At 36.9% G+C, this 25,759-nt stretch overlaps 1 protein-coding gene across 2 annotated transcripts in view; it reads left to right on the top strand.

Annotated features, from left to right (window-relative positions):
- MFGE8 (milk fat globule EGF and factor V/VIII domain containing) overlaps positions 1–25,759 on the top strand; it is an 873,429-nt gene that overhangs the window by 142,237 nt on the left and 705,433 nt on the right. For both annotated transcript variants that reach the window (XM_044078195.1, XM_044078194.1), the window contains exon 3: positions 7,889–8,014. In XM_044078195.1, coding sequence (XP_043934130.1) covers positions 7,889–8,014 — 126 coding nt within the window. The remainder of the gene's footprint in view (positions 1–7,888; positions 8,015–25,759) is intronic.

Raw genomic sequence — 25,759 nt, 5'->3', positions numbered from 1 at the left:
ATGAGGACATTAGAACAGAAGCCAAGTAGCTCCAATTGTAAAAAGAACAGATTACTGTACAGGAAAGCAGAAGACAATTTGGTGAAGAAGAGTTGGGACAGACAGGAAGAAGGTAGGAGGAAATGAAGGCATCCAGCGAAGAGATGAATGGATTATATGAGACAAGACCTATGACAGTCAGACATGACTGTCGAAGAAGGTAGGAGAGTGGCACTGAATTGAGACAGATGGGGACAACTGATATGACACTCTGACCCCATGTAGGAATAGGAAAAAGGGGGATGGTGATTTTATATACATATATATATATATATATATATATATATATATATATATATATATGTATATAGATAGATATAGATAGATATTATCAAGTGATTTATAAACTGTTGCATGGCATCAGGTGAAACGTTAGATGTTATTAAGTAAACCTATATTTGATATTTGCAATGTACTTTGCACATCTTCAGTATTATTCAGTTATTTATATTGCTAATTATACAATTAAGCATTTGTTTTCTTATTTCTCTAATAAAGATGCACTCATAGAGGAATTTCTTTTCACTGTACAGAATGCTTCTTACTGATAACATTGCTATTTGTGCAGTTGTAATATCTTTTACTGTCTACAAAGTATTTACTTTTATCTGTCTTATGCTTTTTAAGTTTATCTTTTTCAGAAAATGCTCAGGAATGCAAGCTGTGTATTAATAAGTTAAATGGGGTAAAACAACTTATGTTCTTTACCTCGCCAGAGGCAAAAATGACTTTTTTGCAATCCTATTGACTTCGTGCAGCAATAGATAATGAAACTAATCCTACGCAAGTGCCTAGATCCCCAGTACCAACTCCTTGCTGACCTGTCTGAAGCGCTTCAGAAGCCTTAGTGGCCTGCTAAACTTTTTTGCAATCACTGCAGACTCTGAAAACCATTCTAATGACATCTCTAGTGACATCACCTCTACTCCTACTCTGCCAGTCTATAGTCCGATGAGACTGAGAAAGCAGGCAGCTAAGCAGCTCTTTGCTGAGTCTATGGAAGTAGGGACAGATGTCCTACCACCTGAGAGAGCAAAGGAAACAGTTCAAAATGCATCAGTATGCCTCACTCAGAAGCAGCCTCTTTCTAAGTCCACAGCTACATCTTTTATTGGGAAAGTGGAAATAGATAATTACTTAAAACCTAAAAACTTCATCCCTAAACCACTCTCAAACACAAAAAAATGGTACTTGAGATCACACTGAGGGCATGCTATGGTATTGTTCTTTATCTTACTAGCAGTACAGTGTGGACCATCTAAATACTAGTTAGTATAATACTGACTACCTCATTATTGATCCTATTAGGGTCAAAATTTTGTTATAGCATATTTTCTTCAGTGTTCTTATAGCAATTCATATGTTACGGTTGTTTGTTTTTCTTGTTTTGCTTTTTAATACATGTTGGTATGTGGCATCACAAGAATGCGACAACAGCATGGCTTCTATTGCTAACTGATAACATTTTGGGTGATCATAACCTGTCTGTGTTTCTTTTTTCCCTTTTTTTGGGTGAAGTTGTTTTCTCTTCTTAGTGTTTCTCTGCTGACATCAATTCACTATTATTGCAGTGCACCCTATTTGCTGAATGTATTAACTTTAAATGTGATGGGGTTATCCTCTCTGTGGAAAAGGAAAGCAATCAAACATTTGTTAAAAATGGAAAGTTTGATATTTTTTCTTTCAGGAATGTAAAATCACAAAAAAAAAAAAAACATGCACGGGGTGCTGTCATCTTTCTTGCATGGGTAACTTCTGAATAACTTTGATTGTAAATCTAAAACAGGGGCTTTAATCAGTGTATCACTTTCCTTGAACTAGAAACTTTTACTTGGACAAGCATGGACAATGGGGACTAGGGATTTTTTCTTCTTCAGAAGGCCTCCAGATCTTAAGTTCCATTTATTACTTTATACTGTGTATAAATCTGCATTTGTGTATAATCCTGCATTTTACAGAGCTATTCAATGCAGTGGAAACTACTGAGGGAAATCATCAAAGGATAATTTTGGCAGGAGACTTTAATGTCACCCCAGACTCCATTAGGGATAGAAATAGCCAGTGTAGTGATAGGCATGTTAAATCACAAATGATAATTAGAGGCATGTGTGATGACCCACCACTGGACCAGTAATCAAGGAGCCTCAATCCTCACCACTAGCAACAGTGGGGAGCGTACGCTGGGAGGATGACACGTTACACACAGTATTTCCAGATGCAGTTCTCTTCCTCAAGTGCAATTTCCCCTAAGAGCACAGAGACCACAGTCAGTCCTGGGCTGGTTTCTCCCTCTTTCTCCAGATACCCATTAAGACTCCCCACTGGCACAGCTATAGAGTTGAGATATCAGCTGAATGGCCAAGCCAAGACCTCCAACACCCTCTCTGTCCAAGCATTGCTTCATGCCACTGCCCAAGTAGCTGACACACACACCATTTGAGATTTGATTTACACACACACACACACACACACACACACACACACACACACACACACACACACACACCTGGGAAAGGCTGACACAGATTTACTAGTTATGCTCCCCCTTTGCCCAGAATATAAGGTAGTTATCACTGCCACCAGTCAACTCATTATCAGCTACTTTAAGGCCCTTAACAAAGGGTGTTCAGTCTTACTGTGCAATATTAATATTAACACAAATGGTAGTTTGACCAAGAGCAAGGCTATAAGGAGTGGCCCATACAGTTTTACCAAATAAATATGCAAGTAATCTCAGAACTTAAATATGTCTCACAAAGATCAGCCACAATGAAACGTTTAAATATATTTAATAATAAATAATAAAAGAACAAGACAATACTCAGTATCTATTCATAGTGACATCAGAATTCAAAACCACAGGAAATATTTAAAACAACATTGCAGGACTGTCTCAAATAAATAAAAAAAAAATCTAAACTATGCTTCGCTATATTCCTGACGGAATCTAAGAGAATTACTATACCCTAGTTAACTTACTTAAGAGCAAGGTAGATGTGGTGAATGGACCTTCTACTTGTTATTGTCAGGTCCAAGATGGAATACAGCATGCTGTGTCTCTCTAAAAGACCTCTCAGATTAATATTTCAAATATTACTGCTGGGATAGCTTGCAAAATGACATCATTTTTTGTCATCTGACTATCCCAGGTGAAACCCCCACTGCTGGAATCTGGCAGTATTTAGCATCTACCTGCGAAAATACATAAACTTTGGATCTTTGACAGATGCTGAAAGTCGTAAAATAATCGCATTCCTTTGCATTTAAAACTAGTAATTATTTCACCTTAAAAACAATACAGAGAGCTTCCTACTATAGACATTCTGTCTCTAGCTGCCATAAAGTAATTTAATTTCAGCTGTTTTTCTGAAGTTAAACTCCTGTATTCCAATTTCCACTGTTAAAATACATACATTTAAACAGTTACAAAAGTGTATGTACATTCCTGTTCTCTTCCAGCAGGGCACACTGTGGATACATCTTTAATCTCAGTACTTTCCAAAATACTTTTTTTAACACACACTTCTGTACCAGCAATTTGATATACCCATGACATACAGTTCTTATAAATTTGTAACAAAAGCATCGTATATAGATCATGTTGATATTCACAAATGATATATTATTATTTATAAAATTCCAGATAGCTTTGCTGGCAGTATCTCCCTTTTTCACAACATGCACCAGCTTAGCCTTAGTGGACTTTTGGAGAGTTTGAAAACTACAAGATACTGTCATTTATACTACCCCAGGGGGTCTTGCTGGCAGTAGAATTAATTATTTTTTTAAGGTCAGCTCACCTGTTCCACTGTGCCATAGATGCAGATATCATTCCATCCCCCAATGCAGACCACATGGCTGTTACTCTGAAGTTGGAAGGACAAACTTTCCCATCTTGTAGGAAAAGCTGGTGAATGGAATCCTTAATCTTACAAGATTAATTATTCATATGCCATATTACCACAGACGTTGAGCAGTATTTGGTTCTTAATCTACTGGCCAACACACAATTTATACCTGGTGGGACTCATTTAAGTATGAACTTTAAATCATCTGTAAGGGTGCTAAGCAGATATGTTTACAGTTGTTACAGGATAAAATAGAGGCCTGCGAAAAGCAGGTTCAGCAATTTTGGTATAAATGTAAGAAAGAGGGCTTTACAAACACTTTAACCCTAAGGGAATGCAAATTAGTTCACCAAAAATACAATGTTAAGGTCGAGAACAGATCAAAACTATTTTTGGAGAGGGCAGTGTCCCAGGCATGGGCAGAAGGGAACAGACCTGGTAAATTTGTTGGCTTATAGATTACAGGTGCGCAGAAGATTGGTTATTATTCCTGGAGGTAGATGCTCCCCTCTGACTAACTGCTTACTTTCCCTAAAGATATAATCCTTCTATTTGTTGAATTTTATCAATATGCCTATAAATGGTGTACCAATGTTGAATCTTATCAATATGATGTTTTTTTTAATAAATTTTGCTGAAACAAGACAATTTACCTGCTTTATCTTCTGCACAAAAGGCATTACTTGCTTACCCTATCTCTGAGCAGGAAGTATGATGGGCTATCTCTGCCATTAAAAAGGGTGAAGCTCCAGGCCCAGACAGTCTTAATACTAAACTTTATCAAGTCTTAAAGGAGCCTCTTGCCCCAGTATCATTTTGTTTGTTTCATGCCTATCAAGGTACCCAAGCCATAAATGGCTCAACTAACACATCTATTATTACTGTTTTGCTCAAACCTGTTAAGGATAATACACAACCTTCTAACTTTAGGCCCTTTTCTCTTATCAATGTTGACATGAAATTATATGCAAAACATCTTGCTAAGTGCCTAAAGCTGTCCTACATGAGATTATTTTGGATAATCAGATTGGTTTTATTAATGGCAGAAATAGTTTGGACTATTTGCACACTTTTCTACTTCATTTTCAAGGGCTAAAATTTAATCCTGAGCCAGTTTCAGCTTTCTTTGTGGATTTTGAAAAGGCATTCAATTCCATTGTGGAAGGTTATGCAAGCCATTCAATTTTCAATTGAATTCGTGGACACTGTCAGAGCTCTTTATTAGTCCCCCTAGCATGTACCCTGACTGATGGCCTGTTCCTCTAGCCTTTTTCCATTAAATATGGGACTGATCAAGGTTGTTCCCTGTCCCTGTTTATTTTCTTGCTAGCTGTTGAGCCTCTGAACAGTCTGCTAAATCTTTGCCACAGAATATCAGGCTGCTGTCTTCACAGTATCCATATGGTTGCCTTGTGGTTCACAGATGATGGTGTGATTTTCTTCCACAGACTCATTGTTGATTAGTTAGTTGTTGGAGTATTTTGGAAATGTATCAGGATTAAAACTCAACCCTGTGTAAAACCAAGCTTTTCCCATTTAACCTCATGGCATATGGTATGAGTCTCTCTTATACACCTTCTACCATCAGATGGGTTAAACAATACCCTTGGTATTTGGGTATCAAACTTAATACAGATATTAAAACCATAATTCAAATTAACCTCAGAGATGTCTGGGATAAATCCTTCCTATGCGTCCATATATGGAGGCGTTTATGCCTCTCCCTGATGGGTGGTATTTCAGCAGTGAAAATGTTCATTCCCCTGTTGCTGTCTTTCATCTGATACTTTGGTGGAAGAAAATCATTAATTTGGTTGATGCCTTTATTTAGGTCAGACATAGAAAGAGAGTAAACTGAGTGGTTTATGTTAACCTATTCATGAATCTAGCCTATGGATTCATGAATGGGGAAACTATGCCAAGTCATTCATACTCTCCCAGCTGTTTTCACTAGAAGATTTTAAATTGTATGTAATCTTAGGGCTTAGTCTATACCCAAAGTTTATCCCCAAGTATCTCAAACAATGGCATTCCATTGTGCAAGCTCTTTTAGCCTTGAGGCCTTATCCATGACACTTGCATGGCTGGACATATGGGGGGGGGTTCTGCGATCTCCCTGTGGGGAAATCTTTACGTTTTGTTGGTAGATTCTCCTATTATTGTACAAGATTGGAACTGGCTAGGTATACAATGGTTCACAGATCTTAATACAGAAATAAATGGGCAACATGTTTCCCAATCCTTTGAAGTCAACTCAGGACATCCTTTTGAATCTAATTAAGACTGATATTTATGATTTATAAATCTCCCTTCCTATCACATAGATCATTTAAATCTATCCCGCTTCACAATTAAGTCATGGATTGGTGTGTCAGGCACCCATTATAAATGGATACAGAGCATCATAAATTTCTAACATAATAAGCACTACCCATAAAGCTGATACTCTAGCCTTAGTCAACACCAGGTTCTCTAACACTGGCATTTGTAACTCTGCCAAATTGGTTACACAGGTTGTGAAAGATATCAGATTACTTTGACGAGGGTTCCATATTTATTTTATTTATTTAACATTTGTTGACTGGGAAAGTCTGACTAGGACAGAGCCTATTTTCAGCAGGAGCCTAAGGGGAAATGCTCCAGATGTGTGCCTTTGGAATGTGGGAGGAAACTGAAGTACCTGGAGGAAATCCATGTGAACGCAGGGAGGACATGCAGACTCCGCACAGAAGGCACTCCAGCTGAGAATCGAACCAGAAAACCTCTTGGTGTGGGGTGACAGCATTAACCGCTGCTCCACTGTACCACCCATATGCTTTTGGGAAAACAATTTTCATTATTCACCAGGGTTACTGGGACCTGGCCTCCAGTGTATCCTAAGGGTTTGCTAAAGACATTCTATGTCAAGGCTGTGGTTTATCAAACCTAGTCTATATAAATTCTGGGACTGTCCTTTGATCTATAAGCTTTGGTCTGCTACAATTTCTTGGATTAGTAGTATCCTGCAAACAGCTCTTCGATGTCTGCAAGCCACTTTTTGGGTGGGTCTATCCCAGGATTTAAAACCCCTGCCAGTCAAATGGAGACTTTATCTATTTCAAGTCTCGTTATATATTTATAGACTCTCTCTCTCTGTAGCCATTCTTTTAATCAGTTTCTTAACTAACCCTTAAATCAATCCACTGCTTAATTAACCTTCAGTTAATATGATTATTAATCCTTTCATTAATTATTTTATTAATTGGTCCACTAATTAGACTATTGATTGCTGTATTTAATTTTCTGTTAATTGGTCTGTTATTCCATAAACTACCCTTTTTGTCTGATCCATCACTTTATATCCCCCTTCTTTTTATACTGCCTGTTCCATCTTCATATGTACCTTCTATGTACCATTTTCTTTTACCTGTTCAACTCTTGGTGCTAAATCTGCACATAGTTGATGATTGAGAGTTACTACCTTTGGTTCTGTTTTAGTAGTTTGTTGTCATGTATTTGTTTGTTAACCCAACCTTTGTCGCATGTAATGTTGATTCTTTATATTTAATAAGCTCTTATACTGAAAAAACAGTATTTTACCAACCATTGTTTTATTCTCACTGTTCACTGTTAATGTGTCTGTTTGTTATCAATTCAATTTTCTAATAAATGATGAAAAATACTTAAAAATCAATTCTTGTATGGGCTGTCCAGTCAGAGGAAAGATCAGCGTGAAAGTTTATACATTATATCCTTTAGCACAACATGCTAGGCTAACAAGTTATAAATCATAATACATTTTGTCCAAATAACAATAAAGCATAAAATAGCCACTTTTTAGAGTAAGAGCAGTGGAATAACGGACCACTGCCCAGACACCATAATACACATAACTGTGATGTGATGAAGTTCAATTATATAGTTATATGTTGATGTGTATCACATAAGCACCAGGATTAATATTGTTGGGAAGTATTCTATGTGTTTCTAACTAAATGTTGTGTTATTAATTTTGTTTATAGGTGACTTTTGTGCGGTAAATGTGTGTCAAAATGGAGGAACCTGCCTTACAGAAATTGACAATTTGCCATTTTTCTGCTTATGTCCAGAAGGTTTTACAGGAATTGCATGCAATGAGACTGAGAAAGGTAAGTTGAGTTTCATGAGAAAGCATTTTGCTGCTGTGTTACAGTAATTACCCTAGTAATTCTTTTTCTAATCCTTGTAAGGAGTTTTTAGTTACATTTCAATCCTTCTTAAAATAAACTGTGCTCAAGGTCTGATATGGTTTACTCTGGAACATAACTGACTGCAAAAAAAAAAAAATCTGTGACAAACACATCTAAACAAGTTATGTCTTAAGCAGAATTTGCTTCATGTCAGAATTTTCATTTTTTGAAGTAGAAGTATTAAAAATGTGGATTTTTATAATTATTTATGTACATGCACGTATGTGTTTGAGTGTATGTATTCACATACTACATATCCAAGGGTCATCCTGCTTGTCATCTTAATTTAAATCCTTCAGCAGACCAAGCACAGAGCACATGGCCTGACATTACAGAGCTGATTCCCTATCTAAACAGTAGTTCATAGGTTCATAGGTTGGTACTAGGCTATCGGCCCTAGGGCCTATGCAAGCCTAGCCATAACAATTCCCTGGATATTTCTTCCCACAATATTTATTTCTCTGAGCCCCTGTCTAACAGGGCGACTGACATGATCCCCGGGGTGAATTTTCTATCTCCCATCCAATCATCAAGGTTCCTTTTGAAGAGGGCCAATGAGGCGCTCTGCTTGACATGTATGGGCAGTCTATTCCAGAGTATGGGGTGTCTCTGGGTCAGGAACCTATCCCTCCTGCGTGTTTTGTTCATTGTGATGACAAGGTTTAGATCCCTGGAGCGTGTGGCTCTGAGGGATTGGGATTTCTTTAAGTGGAGCATGTCCAACAGCTCAGGGTTTGACATGGCCTTGTATGTTAAGCAGAGATCGCCTCTGAGTAGATGATATGCCACAGAGTATAGCTGGAGTTTTTTTAGACGGTCAGCATATGGCATCTGCTTTAGGCCTGTGATTCTTTTAGTGCGGTATTTCTGTGGCCTTTCCAGCTGTTGCAGATGTCTTGTGAGGTACATACCGAACGGGGCATTATACTCTATAATGGGTCTAATGAGGGATGAGTACAGTGGGACAATGACCTCCTTTTTTCTGGATGAAAAGCCCTTAGTGATGAGGTGTGCCACATAGAAGGATTTCCTGACTGTTGTGGCGATGTGGTTATCGAAAGTGAGACCACTGTCCACCTGTGTCCCTAAGTCTCTCATCACACTTTCGATGTTTAGCGTCCTGCCACCTATGTGGTAATTCATGGGTATGTTTTTTTTCCAAAGGGGATAACTATACATTTCTTGGCATTAAGCTTGAACCCATGGCTCTGGTACCAGGCATCTGTTTCTGTAAGGCTTTTTTTTTAGAATATCCACATCATTTGGGGATTCGGTAATGGCTTCCAGTTTGCAGTCATCTGCAAACTTTGTTAGCCGGAGTCCCTTAGTGTTGGCCTGTACTTCAGAGAAGTAGATGCCAAACAAGAGTGGTCCCAGGACTGTAGCCTGAGGTACTCCACTTGTCACTTGTCTGGAGCTGGATTTGGAGTCGGCTACTTTTTCAGTCTGGGTTCTGTCAGTAAGCCAGTTGGCAACCCATCGAGTGATGTAGGGATTTATGCCCAGCTTAGTAAGTTTATCTATGATTCCAGAGTGGGGGATGGTGTCGAAGGCCTTGGCAAGGTCTAGATAGGCTGTGTGGACCACCTTACCCTCACCCACAGCTCTGGAGACTGATTCGAAGAAGTCAGTCAGATTCAGGAGACAAGATCGGCCCTTCACAAACCCAAACTGGGTGGGGTCCAGTGTTTGAAGGCTGCCAATGTCTTTGTTTATAAGTTCCATGATAATGTGTTCCATGCCCTTGCAGATCAGGGTTGTCAGACTGATGGGACGGTAGTTCCTGGGATCCAAGGTGGATCCTCCCTTGTGGAGCGGGATAACTGTAGCTGTGCACCACTCAGTGGGCACAAAGCCTGAGTTGAGGCTATGATTAAACATGACACTTAGGTGAGGTGCCAGTTCATTTTGTGGTTCATGTAGTACACAGCCTGGGATGTCATCTGGTCCCATGAATACTGTATTCTTAGCTTTGGAGAGTGCGGTTTCTACCTGTGTGGCCGTGATTATTGGAATTTGGTAATCTTTTGGTATTGAGATGGGCCGTTTAGGGGGTGAGAGGGGGGTGAAGTTGGCACTAAATTGATCTGCCAGGATATTGGCAATATCCTTGGGATCAGTATATTTAATGCCATTCTGCTGTAGCTCAGAGCAGATCTGAGCATTGACATTTAGATTCTTGACATAACTATAAAATGCCTTGTGGTTGTCTTTGGAATCTTTGGCAATTTTATTTTCGTAACTAGCTTTTGAGGATTTTATGAGGGATCTCAGCTTCTTACTGAGGCTGGTGAGGGAGTTTTTTGCATCCTGGGATTTTCCTCTTTTCTGCAACAGTTTCTTCCTTCTGTTGTATAATTTGTTTATAGATTGGCTTCCTTTTTTTGGAAAAGAGCATCTTGGTTCTATTTGGGATGGCACGATTCATGCACGAGTGGATGTGCTTGTACAGTGCCTTAGTGTAGAATTCTGCAGTCGAACTTCCAGATCCCGTCTGCGTGGGTGTTGTGAAGTGTGTCACTTCTGACTTCAGTAGCATGAAGTTGGCTTTGGAGAAGTTTTTTAAGGAGGTTTCCTTACTGGGGGGTGGGGGTGGGATGTGGATGTCAAAGGTGATTTTCTTATGGTCAGACCTGACCAATGAGGAGGTGACTACTGGTGTGGAGCATCTATCTCCCATGTTGGTAATGACCAGGTCTAGGATATTGGCTCCCCTGGTAGGACAATGGATTAGTTGATCCAGGGCATTGGAATTTATGAATTCCAAGAACCGTTGTGAAAAGGAGTTGGTACCCAAGTAGTTTTCCCAATTAATGGCAGGGTAGTTGAAATCACCCAGTATTATGGTGTTTGGTTGTATCTTAATATCTTCCAGTATGTTTAGAAAGTTGTAGTGAGAATCTTGGGGCATGGTGGTGTATCTGTAGCAAGCTACAATTTGGATTGCAGTCTTACCTAGTGTTAGTTGCACCTGGAGAATTTCAGATGCATTGTGTTGGGCAACTAGTAATATGCAGTTTTTTGCTGCACGTATAGTTGCCTAGTGTATTACATACTTTAAGTGGTATTTTAAACAGTTTTACTGTACTTTTTTACTGTTTGGTTAAAAAACTATTTTTTTGTGTTTATACAGTGGCCTATTATTAAGAACTAGTGGTTGAGGTTCTGTCACAGAGCATTAAACTGCTGTTGTATTCTGAAAGTAGGCATTTTGGCTAAATTCCTGGCTAATTTTCTATTGGTTCATTTGTTTTCCCTTCCTGGGTAAGACAGATACAGGCTCTTCCAGTGTCAACTTCTCTATGAACAAACCTAGTCATTCCCATACCCAACAAGGGACTGCAGCTGTATTCCCACACTGCCTCCCGATTAGATTTGAACCCAGTGCTATCTTAGATAACTGGGGTATATTCTTCTTCATCTTACTTTTATTACTTTTTCCACTCTTATACATTTAAAAAAACCCTCTTAAATAAATAAATAAATAAATAAATAAATAAAACAAAATAAAATAAACGGCTGTATTTCTGGATTAAATGAAAAGCCAACCAGCTTGTCCACCTTCAGTTGCCATCTTCATAGCACTTGGTATACTCAGGCAGTATAACAAGTGAGTGATGCTCACAGACAATGAATAATTAATTAGCTTGTCTCTATCTATATGTGAGAGATGCAAGTACTGAGCCAGATTGGTGGCCTACCACTCACTAACAAACATGACCAGAGAGCAACACGCATCACCACTGTATTCCACACAAATGAACAACAAACTATTATTGTTACCTCCTGAAATTTTTGTAATGAGATCTAAGTGTTTCTTGGCTGTTCCTACCCCCATACTTGGAAACCAATATAAGTTTACTAAGGTCCACATTCTATTATTAAATTTTAATATAACAATAGCTATAAGTCCATCCCTGTCTTCATATTTATATGTGACTTTTGGAGTTCATGAATTCTTTTACATAAAATATTTACTCCTCTGTCTTTTAATTTATAAGAAGAACTGGCTAATGTTATATATATTTATTGGGGTTCCATGAAAATTTGCCATTGGTTTTAAAATTAGTTTCTTGTAGAAAGATTACTTGGGCTCTGTTTACTTTTATATATCTTAATAAATTGGATGTCTTATTAGGATTATTTAAGCCATTAGTATTTAAAGATACCATTGTTAAATCTATATCAGATTTCTTTTAAGAAAAGGAATTGTGTTATTAATTTTCTTAAATACATAAATCTCCTCCTGTGACATTAACTCAGTATTAATTAGTGTATTTTTAGATGTCTTAATCAACCATACTTCTTTCATAAGTGAGTATATATAAATGCTTAAATCAAGCTTGTTTGAACTAAAAAGGTAATTAAGTAATGACCTATTTACTAATTTTGAACTAATGTAACTTTTAACCCATACTGAACATGGAATACAATACATTCCTAGTCTAACAGACAAGAATAGATCCGATAGACTGTCCTTCCTAACTTCCTTTTCTATTCCTTCTGAGCTCTGTAAGTAACCATAATACAGAAGGCGACTAATTTATAAATAAATTGACTTATACATTTACTATCTATCTTACCAGGCTTTGAAATGTTCTTATTGAGATAAAAGTTGTAACTTTGTTACAACTATCTTAAATTTAGTTTTGTTTGTGTCTTTCGGCTTCTCCTGGCTAGGGGTCGCCACAGCGGAACTCCGGTCCACTAATGATTGGTAGTTGATTTTTACGTGCCGAGTTACCAGCCCTGATGCACAACCTTCAACGAAGGTAAGCCCATTCACGCATGTCTCCACGCAGAAGACGCTCTAGCTGAGAATTGAACCAGACAGCGTTTTACTGTGAGGCGACAATGCTACCTATGTTAAATATAGTAGTATTATAAATTATAAAGTTGATTAACCAATCAATTGTCTCAAATACAAAAAAACAAAAGAATTTGTTCTAATAGTTTGAATTTCAAGAAGAAAGTGTGTATACAGTATCTTTTAATTTCTAGCTTACCCTTTACACACACATGGAATGTTCAGTTGACTTATATTCCTAGTAGCTTTGTTGCTTAAGGTAAGTAATTAAATGATGAGGCATTAATCGTATGTTCTAAATTAATACTACAGATGTTTCTAAATTAAAAATAATATTTAATTTTATCTATAAACCACTACTGGATTCTCTTTTCTTTATATATATTTATAAACAAACAAACTTCCCAATAAGAAGATATAAACATATTTACATATTGCAGTGTGTTGATATTGAACTATCAGTCTTATTATTGAGCATTAAGTGGGTCAAAACAGTTTTAATGTGAATCCTTCACCATCATTCCGTCACGTACATTTAGATTCATTGAGGTGATCCTTGAGTAGATCTCATTTAATCAATAAAGTTATACAATAAAATTTAAACCAAATGCATATGCAAATATTCATATGAGCATATGTATACATATATATGTGTGTGTTTATATGAATAAAGTTTTATGACAATCAAGTTTAGCCATCTATTTAAAATATGGCAATAAATATTTGTGAAATGTACACAATGTGTCTATACAATTTATAACAAACTTTGTAAATTTCAATAACTTCTCTATAGATTAACTAACAGCTAGTTATTAAAAATGATATCTAGCACATAACTATAACCAAATTGCAGAGATTTTGCATTCACATGACTATCAACATTAGTTCAGTTCCCTTTTCCTCTACCCGTCAGGGTGGACAGAACGATGAGATGCACCAGATCAGTGAGCAGGGGGCGTCAGAAGAGGAAACTGTCAGGGGAATACAATCAGAATTATATCCTGAAGAAAATGTGGGGGAAATTACCGAGTCATTGATTTTAAATATATCATCTTATGCTTTGGACCCTGATGAGTCCAGTGTGTTATGTAAGGGTCTATCCTTTATTCTATCTTGTGATAGCAAGCTGACTGACACAATTTTGGGTTTGAAGGTATTTTGTAGAAATGTTATGTTGCGGTTTTAGTTTTATCATAGTAATGACAATATAGATGAGAGGCCCCAAGGGTCTGATAGTAATTACCCCTATTTTAAAAAACTCAGTACTTTCACTCCTGTGAATCATCCTTTAGTTGAGGCATATATGAAACTAACTGAAGATGATATCTATAAGTATTATGACAAACGAGTAGGAGCTAACCGAGGGGGGTTGAGACACAATTTCACCTTTAATGAGAGGAAAGCCTCGAGGCGTTTACAAGATAACTCCAAGATTATTGTGAGGCCGGCTGATAAGGGAGGACTAATAGTTGTGATGAATAGCATACATTACACTGAAGCCATGGTGGAGATGCTAAGTGATGGTAGTTATTATAGTAGAATCACTACAGAGGATGTTTGTAAAATCATTGCAAATATTCAGAATTCGATCATGGATATATTTTCGGGGAAATTAATTTCTGATGATACCTTTCATTTTCTGAGTGTCTCTGATCCATTATTACCCATAATACAAGGACTTCCTAAGGTCCATAAACACTTGTCTAACCCACCCATGAGACCTATTGTGTCAAGTGCTGGGTGGGTTATGGAACCTTTATCAATATATGTGGAGAAATATCTTAGACCAATTATCAATATGAACAAGGTCGTACTTAGAGACTCTTAACAGTTTCTTTTGGAAATTTATGGGTGTATACAAGGTGTACCTGATGTTGATGATTTAGTGTTTGTCACCATGGACATTCAGTCCCTTTTTACAATGATTCCAAATGAGATGGGCTTGAGGTATGTGCGCGAATATCTCAGGGCCAACAGTGAATATCAGGATAAGCAGATTGATCTTATTTGTTATTTTTTAGAAATAATACTAGAGAATAACATTTTTACTTTTCATGGAGACATTTATATTCAGAAACATGGTGTAGCTATGGGGACTTCTTGTGCCAATAGTTACACCAATATGTTTCTAGCACGATGGGAGAATGTTGTGTTGTTTCCATCTGAAGAATTTAAAGCTAATGTAGTTTTTTTATCGACGGTTTGTCGATGATTTGTTCTTTCTTTGAGGAGGATCTATAGCTGCTTTGTATGATTTTTCCACCTTTATGAATGGCCTATGTGAATGTTTAAACTTCACTATGAAGTTCTCCAAGACACGCATTGAATTCCTTGAATTATTTATTGAAAAGTTACAAGGGTCCATTATTAATACTGGTATTTTCCGTAAATCCTGTTTTAGGAACACTTTACTCAGTAGGACCAGTATGCACCCCAATTACATTTTCCGTAACTTGATACGCAGACAGGGTATTAGAGCATCCCATTTGAACCCCACAATTGAGGGTTTTCAGACTGAAATTAGTTCTTCGGAACAAAGACTTATGTCAAGAGGTTATAGGAAGGAAGAGATTGCTAATAGTTAGTCTGATCTAGGATCACTAAGGGAAGGTGCAGCAGCACCTTATTATGGTCCTGTTGTTGAGATATCGTCGTGTGCCCATGAACAGTTCACAGTTGAAAGGGGCTTTGTGAAGATACCTCTATTTTATACACGAGATTATAGAGCACTCACTGAGCTCTTCAGGCAGCATTGGTCTATCTTGCAAGTGGATTCCATGGTTGGTGGTATAGTTGGTGATAAGCCTTTGTTTTTATACAGGAATAGGAAGAATTTGAAGAGGTTGTTATGTCAAGTTAGGGATTTGGGTACCAATGCCATGAGGACAGGAGTGACCCGCCCCTGTGGTACTTGTAACTTCTGTGGTCTGATTAATACTTTTGAGACCTTTAACCATCCTGATTTAAATAGAGCATTTACTTTTCATGTAGATGCCAATTGTAGAACCACAAATGTGGTTTATTTAGCTGAGTGTGTCCACTGTAAGTCCTTTTACGTAGGAAAGACTGACAGGTCCTTACGTGAGAGGATGAGGGAACATATGTACAGTATTCAGGTACATTCTGATCATAATGCTCTATCGAAACATGTTGCAGAGTGTGGTGAGACACACAGCTTCATGTTTAGGGTCATTGACATCATAACACCCACTATCAGAGCAGGAGATATTCGCAATCATATGGAGACCAATTGGATGATTATTTTGAGAGCCGATAGGGGCAGTGGCCTGAATGAATGGGCTTCTTTGAAGCCATTGTTAAAAAAGCATAGGGTCAGGAAATAGTATTTGATTTTATTGTGTATATATTGTATTGTTAGGTTTTAAATGTTTACCTTTTTATATTTATGTATAGATGTTTATATGCTCCCTATGGTTTCTGTTCATACTGCCTTGTATTGTGTGTTTGTTATTATGGTACTATGTTTTTAAGGGTTGATTGGTGACTAATTGGTACTCATCCATGATTGGAGGACCTGATGTTCAAATTCTTTTATATAAGATGTTTTTATTCTTGTGTTTATTGTTGGTCTGAGGAAGCTCTATGCGAAAGCGCTTACCACTTTTTATGGTTCATTCTGCTTCAATAAATCGTTTTATGGTAAAGGATTCAGTGACTTTGTCTATCTCAGTTACTGTTTTTGCCTTGGTTGCTCCTTTGTTGCTTTTACATTTTCCATATTAGTTCAGTGATGATAAGCCAATGCTGTAAAGGGCAATCAGAAAATCTTTTATCAATTTCTAGGAGTGTGTAATGTAGCAAACATAGTAATCTATACAATTTAGACTACTTTAAGTGAATCAACTTAATTATATGTGTGAGTAAAGCTCATCTCAAATCAGTTACATAGTATGAAGTTTACTACTAAGCAATTATGTACTTTGTCTGCTTCTGATATAACGTCACTATTGCATATAAAGCTCATGCAATACTGATGGTCTGCTTTGTTAAAAGACCATCTTTGAATGAATCTTTCACAATAGTCTGTCAGCGCTTATGAGTCATTCTAATCTATTTAAATTTCATATTCTGGCAATGAGAATCAAATGTAACTTCTGTCTATAATGAAATACCTTAACCATTATGTCCATTCTCTTTATATAGTTTCATCCCATTTCCTTGTAAAACAGACTATTCTAATTCTTTGGTATCATAGTATAATCACTGTATATTCATATGTTAGTAATAGTTGCTGTAAATGATTAGTTTAGCAAAGATAATTAAACTAATAAGTATGTAAACTAAGAAGGATGTCTCAGTAGATTGTTAGATGGAAACATATATTAATATGTGTCTCAGCAGAAGTCCTGATAACAACCAGGTGCATTGTTTTCTTAGATTCAAGTTCATTAAGTTTCCACCCCTCAGTAAATATAGCAACCAATCAGGAAGATTGTAAGATCCCTATAACATTTTCAATATATACAGAACTCAATATGAGATATTTAAATTAGTCTGTTGCACGAGATATCTCGAGCTCTGAAAATCTTTACTGTTTAGAACATTTAAGTATTTAGTTTTCCCGCCTGTCGTTCTTTTTTTTCCCTTCCCATTTATTCGAATTTAATGGTTAAACCATCTCAAAAGTATATGGCAAGTTAAAGCCCACAAATCGTTGTATTGCAAACATCTCGTCAATAGTCAAGCAACTAAAATCTTCAATATCTCATCAGACCCATTCATCATATGGTGGGACCAACTTTACAACCCATCTCGACAATATGTATTCTAAATATCAATCAAGCATCAGTCCGAGTGTACAGCAACCTCAAAGGCACCACACCCCCTTCAGTTCACAACAGCAGTCTTCTTTTTCCATGTAGTTTATCAACAGCAACCCTTCCATACTAAGCCATTCATTTCACTATCTTCAAACTAAGCAAGACGGTGTGTGAATATTACTTCATCTACCTACCCACATCATTGACAGCGATCATCTGGATACAATCACAAAACATATCCATGACTGAAATAACAATGAATCTGTGAAGGAAAGCTCTACAGTAGCCTGAATCATAAAGCAGTGATCATTGACAACCCCCTCTTACATATATATCACTTCCCTGGGCAGCATAAGACATTTCTCCACAAAAACAAGCATTCCGTCAGACTGGGCATTTTCAAAACTTTCCCTTATGTTATGGGGTAACATCTTTCCCTTCATGTTGCAGTCCCAAGTATAACCCTCCTAGGGGCTTCTGTCTCTTTAAAGAAGCCATTAAAAAAAAAACTGAAGCAACAAAAGTAAAGATCGCATTATTGAAGCCTATAATGGAGCTAAAGAAATTGGAGTTTATGCATGCCAAGACCCAATCCGATACAAAGTAATAGTTCCAAATATATTTACAGACAATAACTATTTAACAACAAAGGAATACATCCAAATACATTGGCACAACCCAGCTCACACAACATATGGAAGCAAACGAAAATATATTCGTTGCCATAACAGTTTGGTCCTATTTGCTGACACGCATCATCCATAAGGACAGAAACATGCGTATTTAACTTGAGCTTGACATATTCTCATTAAAGCTCTATAAGTCAAGTTTGTAGTAAGTCTAATCTTAAAAATATGACTAAAGGAGTTAACTACTATACATTAGAGGTTGAAGAAAATCCCAGCTAATAAGGCTTATTACGTCTTTTGTTCAGTGAATCATTGAACATTTTACCAAACCCTGTTACTATTTGATGAAAAATCATGTTACCGCTATTGAAAAGATTAAAACATTTCCTTCACCCTGTAAATATATATACCAACATAGTACATACCTTGTTTTAAAATATGGGACATGTAACTTTAAATAAAACTCAGGCTGCAGTAGGTACTTTGAGAAATCTAGTAGGGACAGCTATTTTTTAATCATTTTATTTGTTTTTTCTTTTTAACATCAGTCCATGAAGTCTTGTCAGTGGTTCTCTTCAAAAAAGGAGACAACCATTCCATATCTTCAGGTATGGCTATAATATTATTGTTTTTGATAAATGCGGTGGCATCTTCTAAGTTGCTAAAATTTCTCATCTCATTTTGATATAAAATGTTAATTCTGGCAGGAAAGGCAAGCTGTGTTTTGATATTATTTTGCTCTAGTAACTTTAGTAATGGCCAAGCTTTTTTCCTTTGTTCTAGTACTCTAGGAGAATAGTCATTGTCAAATCCTACTGGATTTTGATTATATTTTAAAGGGCTTTTCCTCCAGGCTGTTTTTAGTACCAATTCATTGTCCAGGTAAGATAAAAACTTTATTACTATTGACTTTGGTGGTGTAGAAGATGAAGTTGACGCGGACCTTCCTAAGGCTCTGTGAGCTCTCTCTCTAAGCCACAAGAGAGACCTTCTTTTAAATCTAAAACTTCTGGAATCCATGTGTTTAAGAGATAAATGATGTCTTCCCCTTCAGCTCTTTCTCAGTGACCAAAAATTCTGATGTTTGTCCTTCTCTCTCTATTTTCTAAGTCATCCACTTTATTGAGAAGCTAAATACAGTGGAACATTTTTGAATGATTGTAATATCCACTAAGATTGTACACATGTATCTTGGATAGTGGAAGTGTCATGTTGCCAGTATGAGCTATATTTAATTTTATGGTAACAATATTAGCTTCGTATTTACCTAGCACTAGTTCAGATATCTGCACAAACATGTTTAGAGTGTTGAGGATCTAGTGAAGGTTTATTAACCCATAATATACACTCACCAACAGTTTAAGATTATCTTGAGAGTGGGTAGGAATGTAATTCAATGGTCTTTATAAGAGTAGGAATGATCTCAAATAATGATCAGATGACACAGTGGCTGTTGTATTTCTCAATGAAGATATCGACTGACAGGAAAATAATAAATAAAATGCACAATGAGTCTGAATAACTTAATAAACAGCAAATAAAAAGTCTCCTAATATCTATTCTTACTCAGGGTCAATCATACAAATTTTAATTTTAGGGCATGATTAGCTTTCTGGTAATTGTGGAAGTTGCCATTAGTATGGTTTACTAATTTTGCCATTTGGGATATATTTAAAAACAGTCATCTAAAATTTGTATCTAACATAGTCCAGATAAGACCTCTTGCTCGACTTTGGGATTTTTTGGAAATTTCACTTTAGTTAGGAACTCTAGCATTTATACCCTGTGCTACTGTACTGGGTGGTTGTACAATGTTTTGAAATAGCTGTATCACTTTACTGATCTCTAAGCAGGGTACATTGAGTATGCTTCTAAAATCTTTTGAGACTACCATCAAGGTCTATGCTTTCTATTTTTTAAACATACGTTTTAGTAGTTTGGGGCAAAGGATACTAAGGGCCCAGGTGTACATGCTTTTCTCCATATATCTTTAATGTATTTCAAGATAATTAAGCACATTTAGGCACTGTTTATTGCCTGTTGAAATATCTCGTTATTTTTTTGTATTGTTTTATTTAAGTTTTAAAATTAGATGCTGTACATGAAACAAAAAAAAATTCCTGGTGTTGATTAGTACGTGTCTCTTCCCTCTTGATATTTTTTCTAGAATCTGTGACTGCATCATTCATTGGCCTGTTTGGATTTTTAATTTTTTCAAAAGCAGGATAATCACATTTCTATGACATAGAGGGGACTTAACTGATGTATTTAGACAAAACTATACTGTTTCCCAGACATACATAGTAAGAAACTCTGTGGCTGTGATACTGAACTTTGGTGCAGGTTGGCTTCAGAATGCTGTGAAATTTAGATTTTAAATCAGAACTTAACAGGACCACAGCTCATTTGAAAGGTAACCAACTCATAATTAGAGGGCTGTGCTTTCTCAGTATGGAAATCATAAAGGGGAAACACAAACACACACATAAGCATACTAACACACACCCACACACGCATACACACACAAGCACATTTAAACAGAAGTAGATCATGTTTGCTTGTTTCAAACTATTATCTGTCAGTCAGAATAAAAAATAAATGTGACAATTTTAAAATTTTGAATGCATTTCCATTAGAAGGTTGTGATTGTACTGGAATAAACTGTAGCACACTTGGTTTTAAATATATATATATATATATATATATATATATATATATATATGGGGAGAGAGAGAGAGATTTATGTAAGAAAGCTGCTTTTAGCACAGCTGTATTACAGTACTACAACAAATACAGTTTTTTTTTAATTTTTAAAAATTCATGGATATTAGTAACTATGCATTATATACCACCTAATTCACCTTTATATTATTTCATCCTAAACATTACTTCTAAATGTAATTAAGGCAGCCTGGCAAGATAATCCTGGACTGTAAAATGTATCATTCTTTTCTGTACATAATGGATGACAAGAATATTTCCCTCCTTGCTTATCATCTCCATTACTGACACATTTTTTTACATGCAAAAGTATTTTTTAATGGTACTTCGGTGGTGCTGCTGCGGTAGCGTTGTCGCCTCACAGTTAGACGTTGCCCGTTCGATTCTCAGTTAGTGTCTTCTGTGTGGTGACATACGTCAATGGGCGCTCCTTCGTTGAAGGTTGTGTATTAGGCCCGGCAAGCCAGCACGTCAAAATCTACTGCCAATCATTAGCAGACCGGAGTTCCGCTGTGGCGACCCCTAACCGGGAAAAGCCAAAAGAAAGAAACAAACAAACAATAAGTGGGTAGCTGTGGGAGGTATGAGAAATAATGAGTAAAAGCAAGATCAACAGTATGGGAAAAAATGAATAAGAGAAATAAAAACAAGGAAAGGGAGAGAGAAAATATATAAAGGTATCAGAGGAGAAGGAGCTGAAATTTTAGCCAGGAAAGCAGCAAGTGCAAAACCAGGAGTGAGAAAGGAATTCTTTTAGCTGCATCTTAAATAACGGAATGTTGTGTATTGCCCTGATTGGAGCAGGGATCGAATCCAGACTTTTGCTGCACAGTGTGAGTACAGAGTTTGAGCACAGTTTTTGTAAGTCTTATAGATGTCAAGCAGTGTTTTGTGAGAAGATTGAAGGTGACGACTTGGGAGGTAGTGGTGAAAATTTTACTTAGAGTTGGGCAAGAAGAGGAATTAAGTGTCTTTTTTTGTGTTGAGAAGTTGGGTATAATTTAGTTGGTGGGATAATTCTAGCCAATTTACAGTTTTCAGTGCAGAGCAGTGATGTGTTCTATGACTTGTATGAGGTACAAATCTAGCTACCTTGCTGTAACACTGTTCTATTTTAGATTTTAGGGTGGCCTGGAGTTTAATCAATATGGGAGAACAATATAACAGAGACGAGAGTAGTTCTGTAGTGGCAAGAGTGACTGGTGGATGCAGTAAGGACTCTATGTAGCATTCCTTATTCCTTCTGAGTTTTTTTTAATATTGGTCTATATGTGGAAGTCATATTTGAGGTTGTCATCTATTGTAACCCCCCAACAGTTTTGTATGGGGTACTGCCTCAACTGCCATATTGTTTAGGATGTGATCTTAAAGTTATTTTTCTCATGGGTAAGTGATTTGGGGAAAAATAAAAAGTGTTTGGTTTTCTTAGAATTAAGAAGGAGTTGGTGGTTACAAAGCCAGTTTACAATAGAGTGAAAGGCATGTTGTATTATCTTTTCATTAATTTTTAGATTGTCAGAGAGGCAGAAAAGGGTGTAATCATCTGCAAACTGTTCAAGGGATGCTTGTTGTATAGAGGTATGAAGATAGTTTATAAAAATATTAAATAGGAGAGGACGAAAGACAGACCCTTGTGGTACACCTGTAATGGTGGGTAGATAAGGGGAAAGGATAACATCCCATTTGATTGCCTGGTAGCATTCTGATAAGTAAGTATTAAACCACTGAAGAGTAGGTTGTGAGATACCCCTTGTGGGCAGTTGTAGTAGGAGTTTTTATATAAGACACAGTGTTGAAAGCTTTTGATAAATCTAGGAATAAGGAGGATGTGAATTTGCCTCTATCATTAGCTTTATTTATGTTATCTGTAAACTTTAGGAGGGCAGTTGTTGTGCTATGGGCATTTTACACCCATGTTGAGTACTGGTTAGAAATTGTTCCTTTAAGAAATGATGGAGTAGTTTATGGACACATTTTTCCAATATTTTTGAGAAGAGGAATCTGATGACAATGGGTCTGGAATTAGATCTCTATAGATAAAGTTCCACCTTCATGGAGAGGGATGATGTGGCATTTTTTTTCCAGATGGTAGGAATATAGGATTCCTGTACTGAACTGTTCATAAGGATGGAGACTAGATGTGCATTGGCATAAGCATCAGTTTTGAGGAGTATTAGTGGATGGGGTTAGACATGAATCAGGGGAGTCAGGAAAGGATTCATTGGTGAGGGCAGCTATACTTTCAATGAAGTATGAGTTAAACTTGGTGGCAGTTTCCAAGGTGGAATTGTTGAGACAAGGATTAAGGAAATTTTTAATTCCTGGGTGTAAAATTTGTTTAACAGATAACCAGAATTTTTGGGGTTATAGCTATGGTTATTTTGTAAAACAGAATAGTATTGTTTCTTACTAAGGTTGATTTGCTTTTGGGTATGGTTACAAAGTTCTTTAAAGCACTGTAGGTTTATTGGAGTTTTAAGTTTCTACCACTTTTTCCATGCCTTGTCTCTATTTTCCATAAGACTTCCACTATGATTTATAAGACAAGAGGCAGTTAGATTTTGCTCTCTTCATACATAGTGGGGGAAGGTTGTTTAGGATGCTTAAAAAATTGAATTGAACCTTTCTACTGCCTCATCTCGTGGCATTACTTTTATAATACTCCAGTTAAATGAATTCAGAGCAGCTAAAATGATTAAGAATTAAATTTTGAGAGATTATGAGTGCTTCTGTATACTTGCTGTTTGGCTTGGTGAGCAATACATCTAATAGCAGATGTTGCACATTACTAAAGGATATAGGAAGAGTTCCTGATGTAGTGTAGTTGCAAGGATTGGAGACCAGAATTCAGTCTAGAATGGTACTATGCATTTGTTATGGATAGGAGAAGTAATAAGCTGTTTGAAGCCATGATAGTAGATACTAGAAGAAGGGTAGTTAGAAGTGAAAGTACTTCAGTTGATGCTGGCATCATCTAGGATGACTATTTCTTTGGCAATATTGTGTGAGATCCAGTAAAGGATGTATTCAAGGGTGGATATATTGTTTCCAGGGGGATACATTGAACAGTTAAGCAAAACATTCGTAATAGTTTAATTTTTATGTAGGAGATAAGTAGCTCTGTATTATTGAATTTAGGCAGAGTTTTTGTAAGAGGAGAAACCATACATGTTAGGGTAGAGGATAGCCACTGCTCCAGCTTTTTTGTTTAGCCTGTCAGTTCTAATTATTCTGTATCCTGGGGGAAGAATTTCTGAGGTATTAGCCATGCTATAGTAAAAGCAACAATACCCAGGCCTTAATAAGAGACCCATGCATGCAATTCAGTGATTTTAATACAAATGCTATGTGTATTTACTGAGGTAAAGTACAGGTGATTGGAGTTACTAGAGGAGACCAGAGGGGATGTGGGTGATAGATGTAGAAATGGAAGGGGGACCTGGGTTATGGTGTTTGTCACCACATAGCTTAATTCTTTATGAATTTTGGAGGGTGTGAAGTGGTTTTATAGTGGTAATTTTTATTTTTATTTTATTTTTGCTTTGTTCTGGGCTGTAATAAACAGAGGTTAAAATGCTGCATTTAAAGTAAAGAGTTGGTAAGCTTCTAAACAGATATGGAGCAACTTCTGATGAAGAATTTTGGAGAGAGTGGTTTAAATGAAAGGTTATAGTAGGGAAGGAAATTTTAGGTGTGAAAGCAATTGATAGCCTGTGAGGAGGAAAGCCGGAGAAAAAGTAGAGAAGATAAGCTAGTGAATAATATATTTACTTGTGATGAGATGGAGAGCCAATGCAGTTATAATGCTGTCATGAGAAGGAGAGGCAATGAAGTTATAAAGTTAGACAAAAAGATCTGTAAGAGGTGGAGTGATGTTAGGGAAAGGTAAGAGTGATGAGTCATTGTGTTGGATGAGTAGTGAGACAGACACAGGTGAGAATCCAAGAGTGTACTGAGCGAGCTGGTTGAGTGAGACCGACAAAGCTGAGAATCAAAGGCAAGAATCTGCAGTACTGAGTATGAATAAGAATAATGAGGTAAGTAGAAAAGGGGGAGGAGTGATGTGAAGTTGAGAGTTAAAGTGAAAAAGATGAAGTATGGTTGTTTAAATGAGCTGATATGTGGGTGGGTAAAGGAAGAAGTGAGTTTTTAGACTGGAAGAAAATGGAGTGCCGTAATGTGAAGGGAAGGAAGGGTGGATATTTACTGGGCAGTCATAGTGTTAGTGAGCGGAAAAGACAATGTCAGAAGTACTGTGGTGAATGCTGTATTAAGAGAGTAGACACTGAGTGATAGATTGAGTGAGTAGGGAAGAGAATGTTAATACTATTGCAATAGATGGAAAGTGTCCTGATGTGTAGCTGTGCCTTTATGCAGGTTGTGATGTCATTAAAAAGTGGGACCAGGGCAGTGAGATTAAATGCATGGGTGTAGGAGGTGGCTGGGGAATAAGCAGTGGGAAGAGAGTGAAGCAGGCCGTGTCTCGCAGTTTAGTGTGAGGCAATCAGTCTGGGCCTTCTCAAGCACAGTGCTTCTGCACACCCAGTTTAAGAAAAGTAAAACAAATGGCCTCAGAAAAGTTTTGCTGTTGCTGTTAAAAGATGGAAACTAAAAATAAAGGTATGCCACTGCAAATCAGTGATAAGGAAAACTCTGTAGAGTGGAAGCAGTACAATTGCACTGATGTGTCATTGGGTGCTCAAGGACATTAAACATGAAGGCAGCC

Source organism: Protopterus annectens, chromosome 7.part0 (assembly GCF_019279795.1).
Source record: "Protopterus annectens isolate FY-2018-M chromosome 7.part0, PAN1.0, whole genome shotgun sequence".
NCBI lineage: Eukaryota > Metazoa > Chordata > Ceratodontiformes > Protopteridae > Protopterus > Protopterus annectens.
This window is presented reverse-complemented; position numbering and strand designations above follow the sequence as displayed.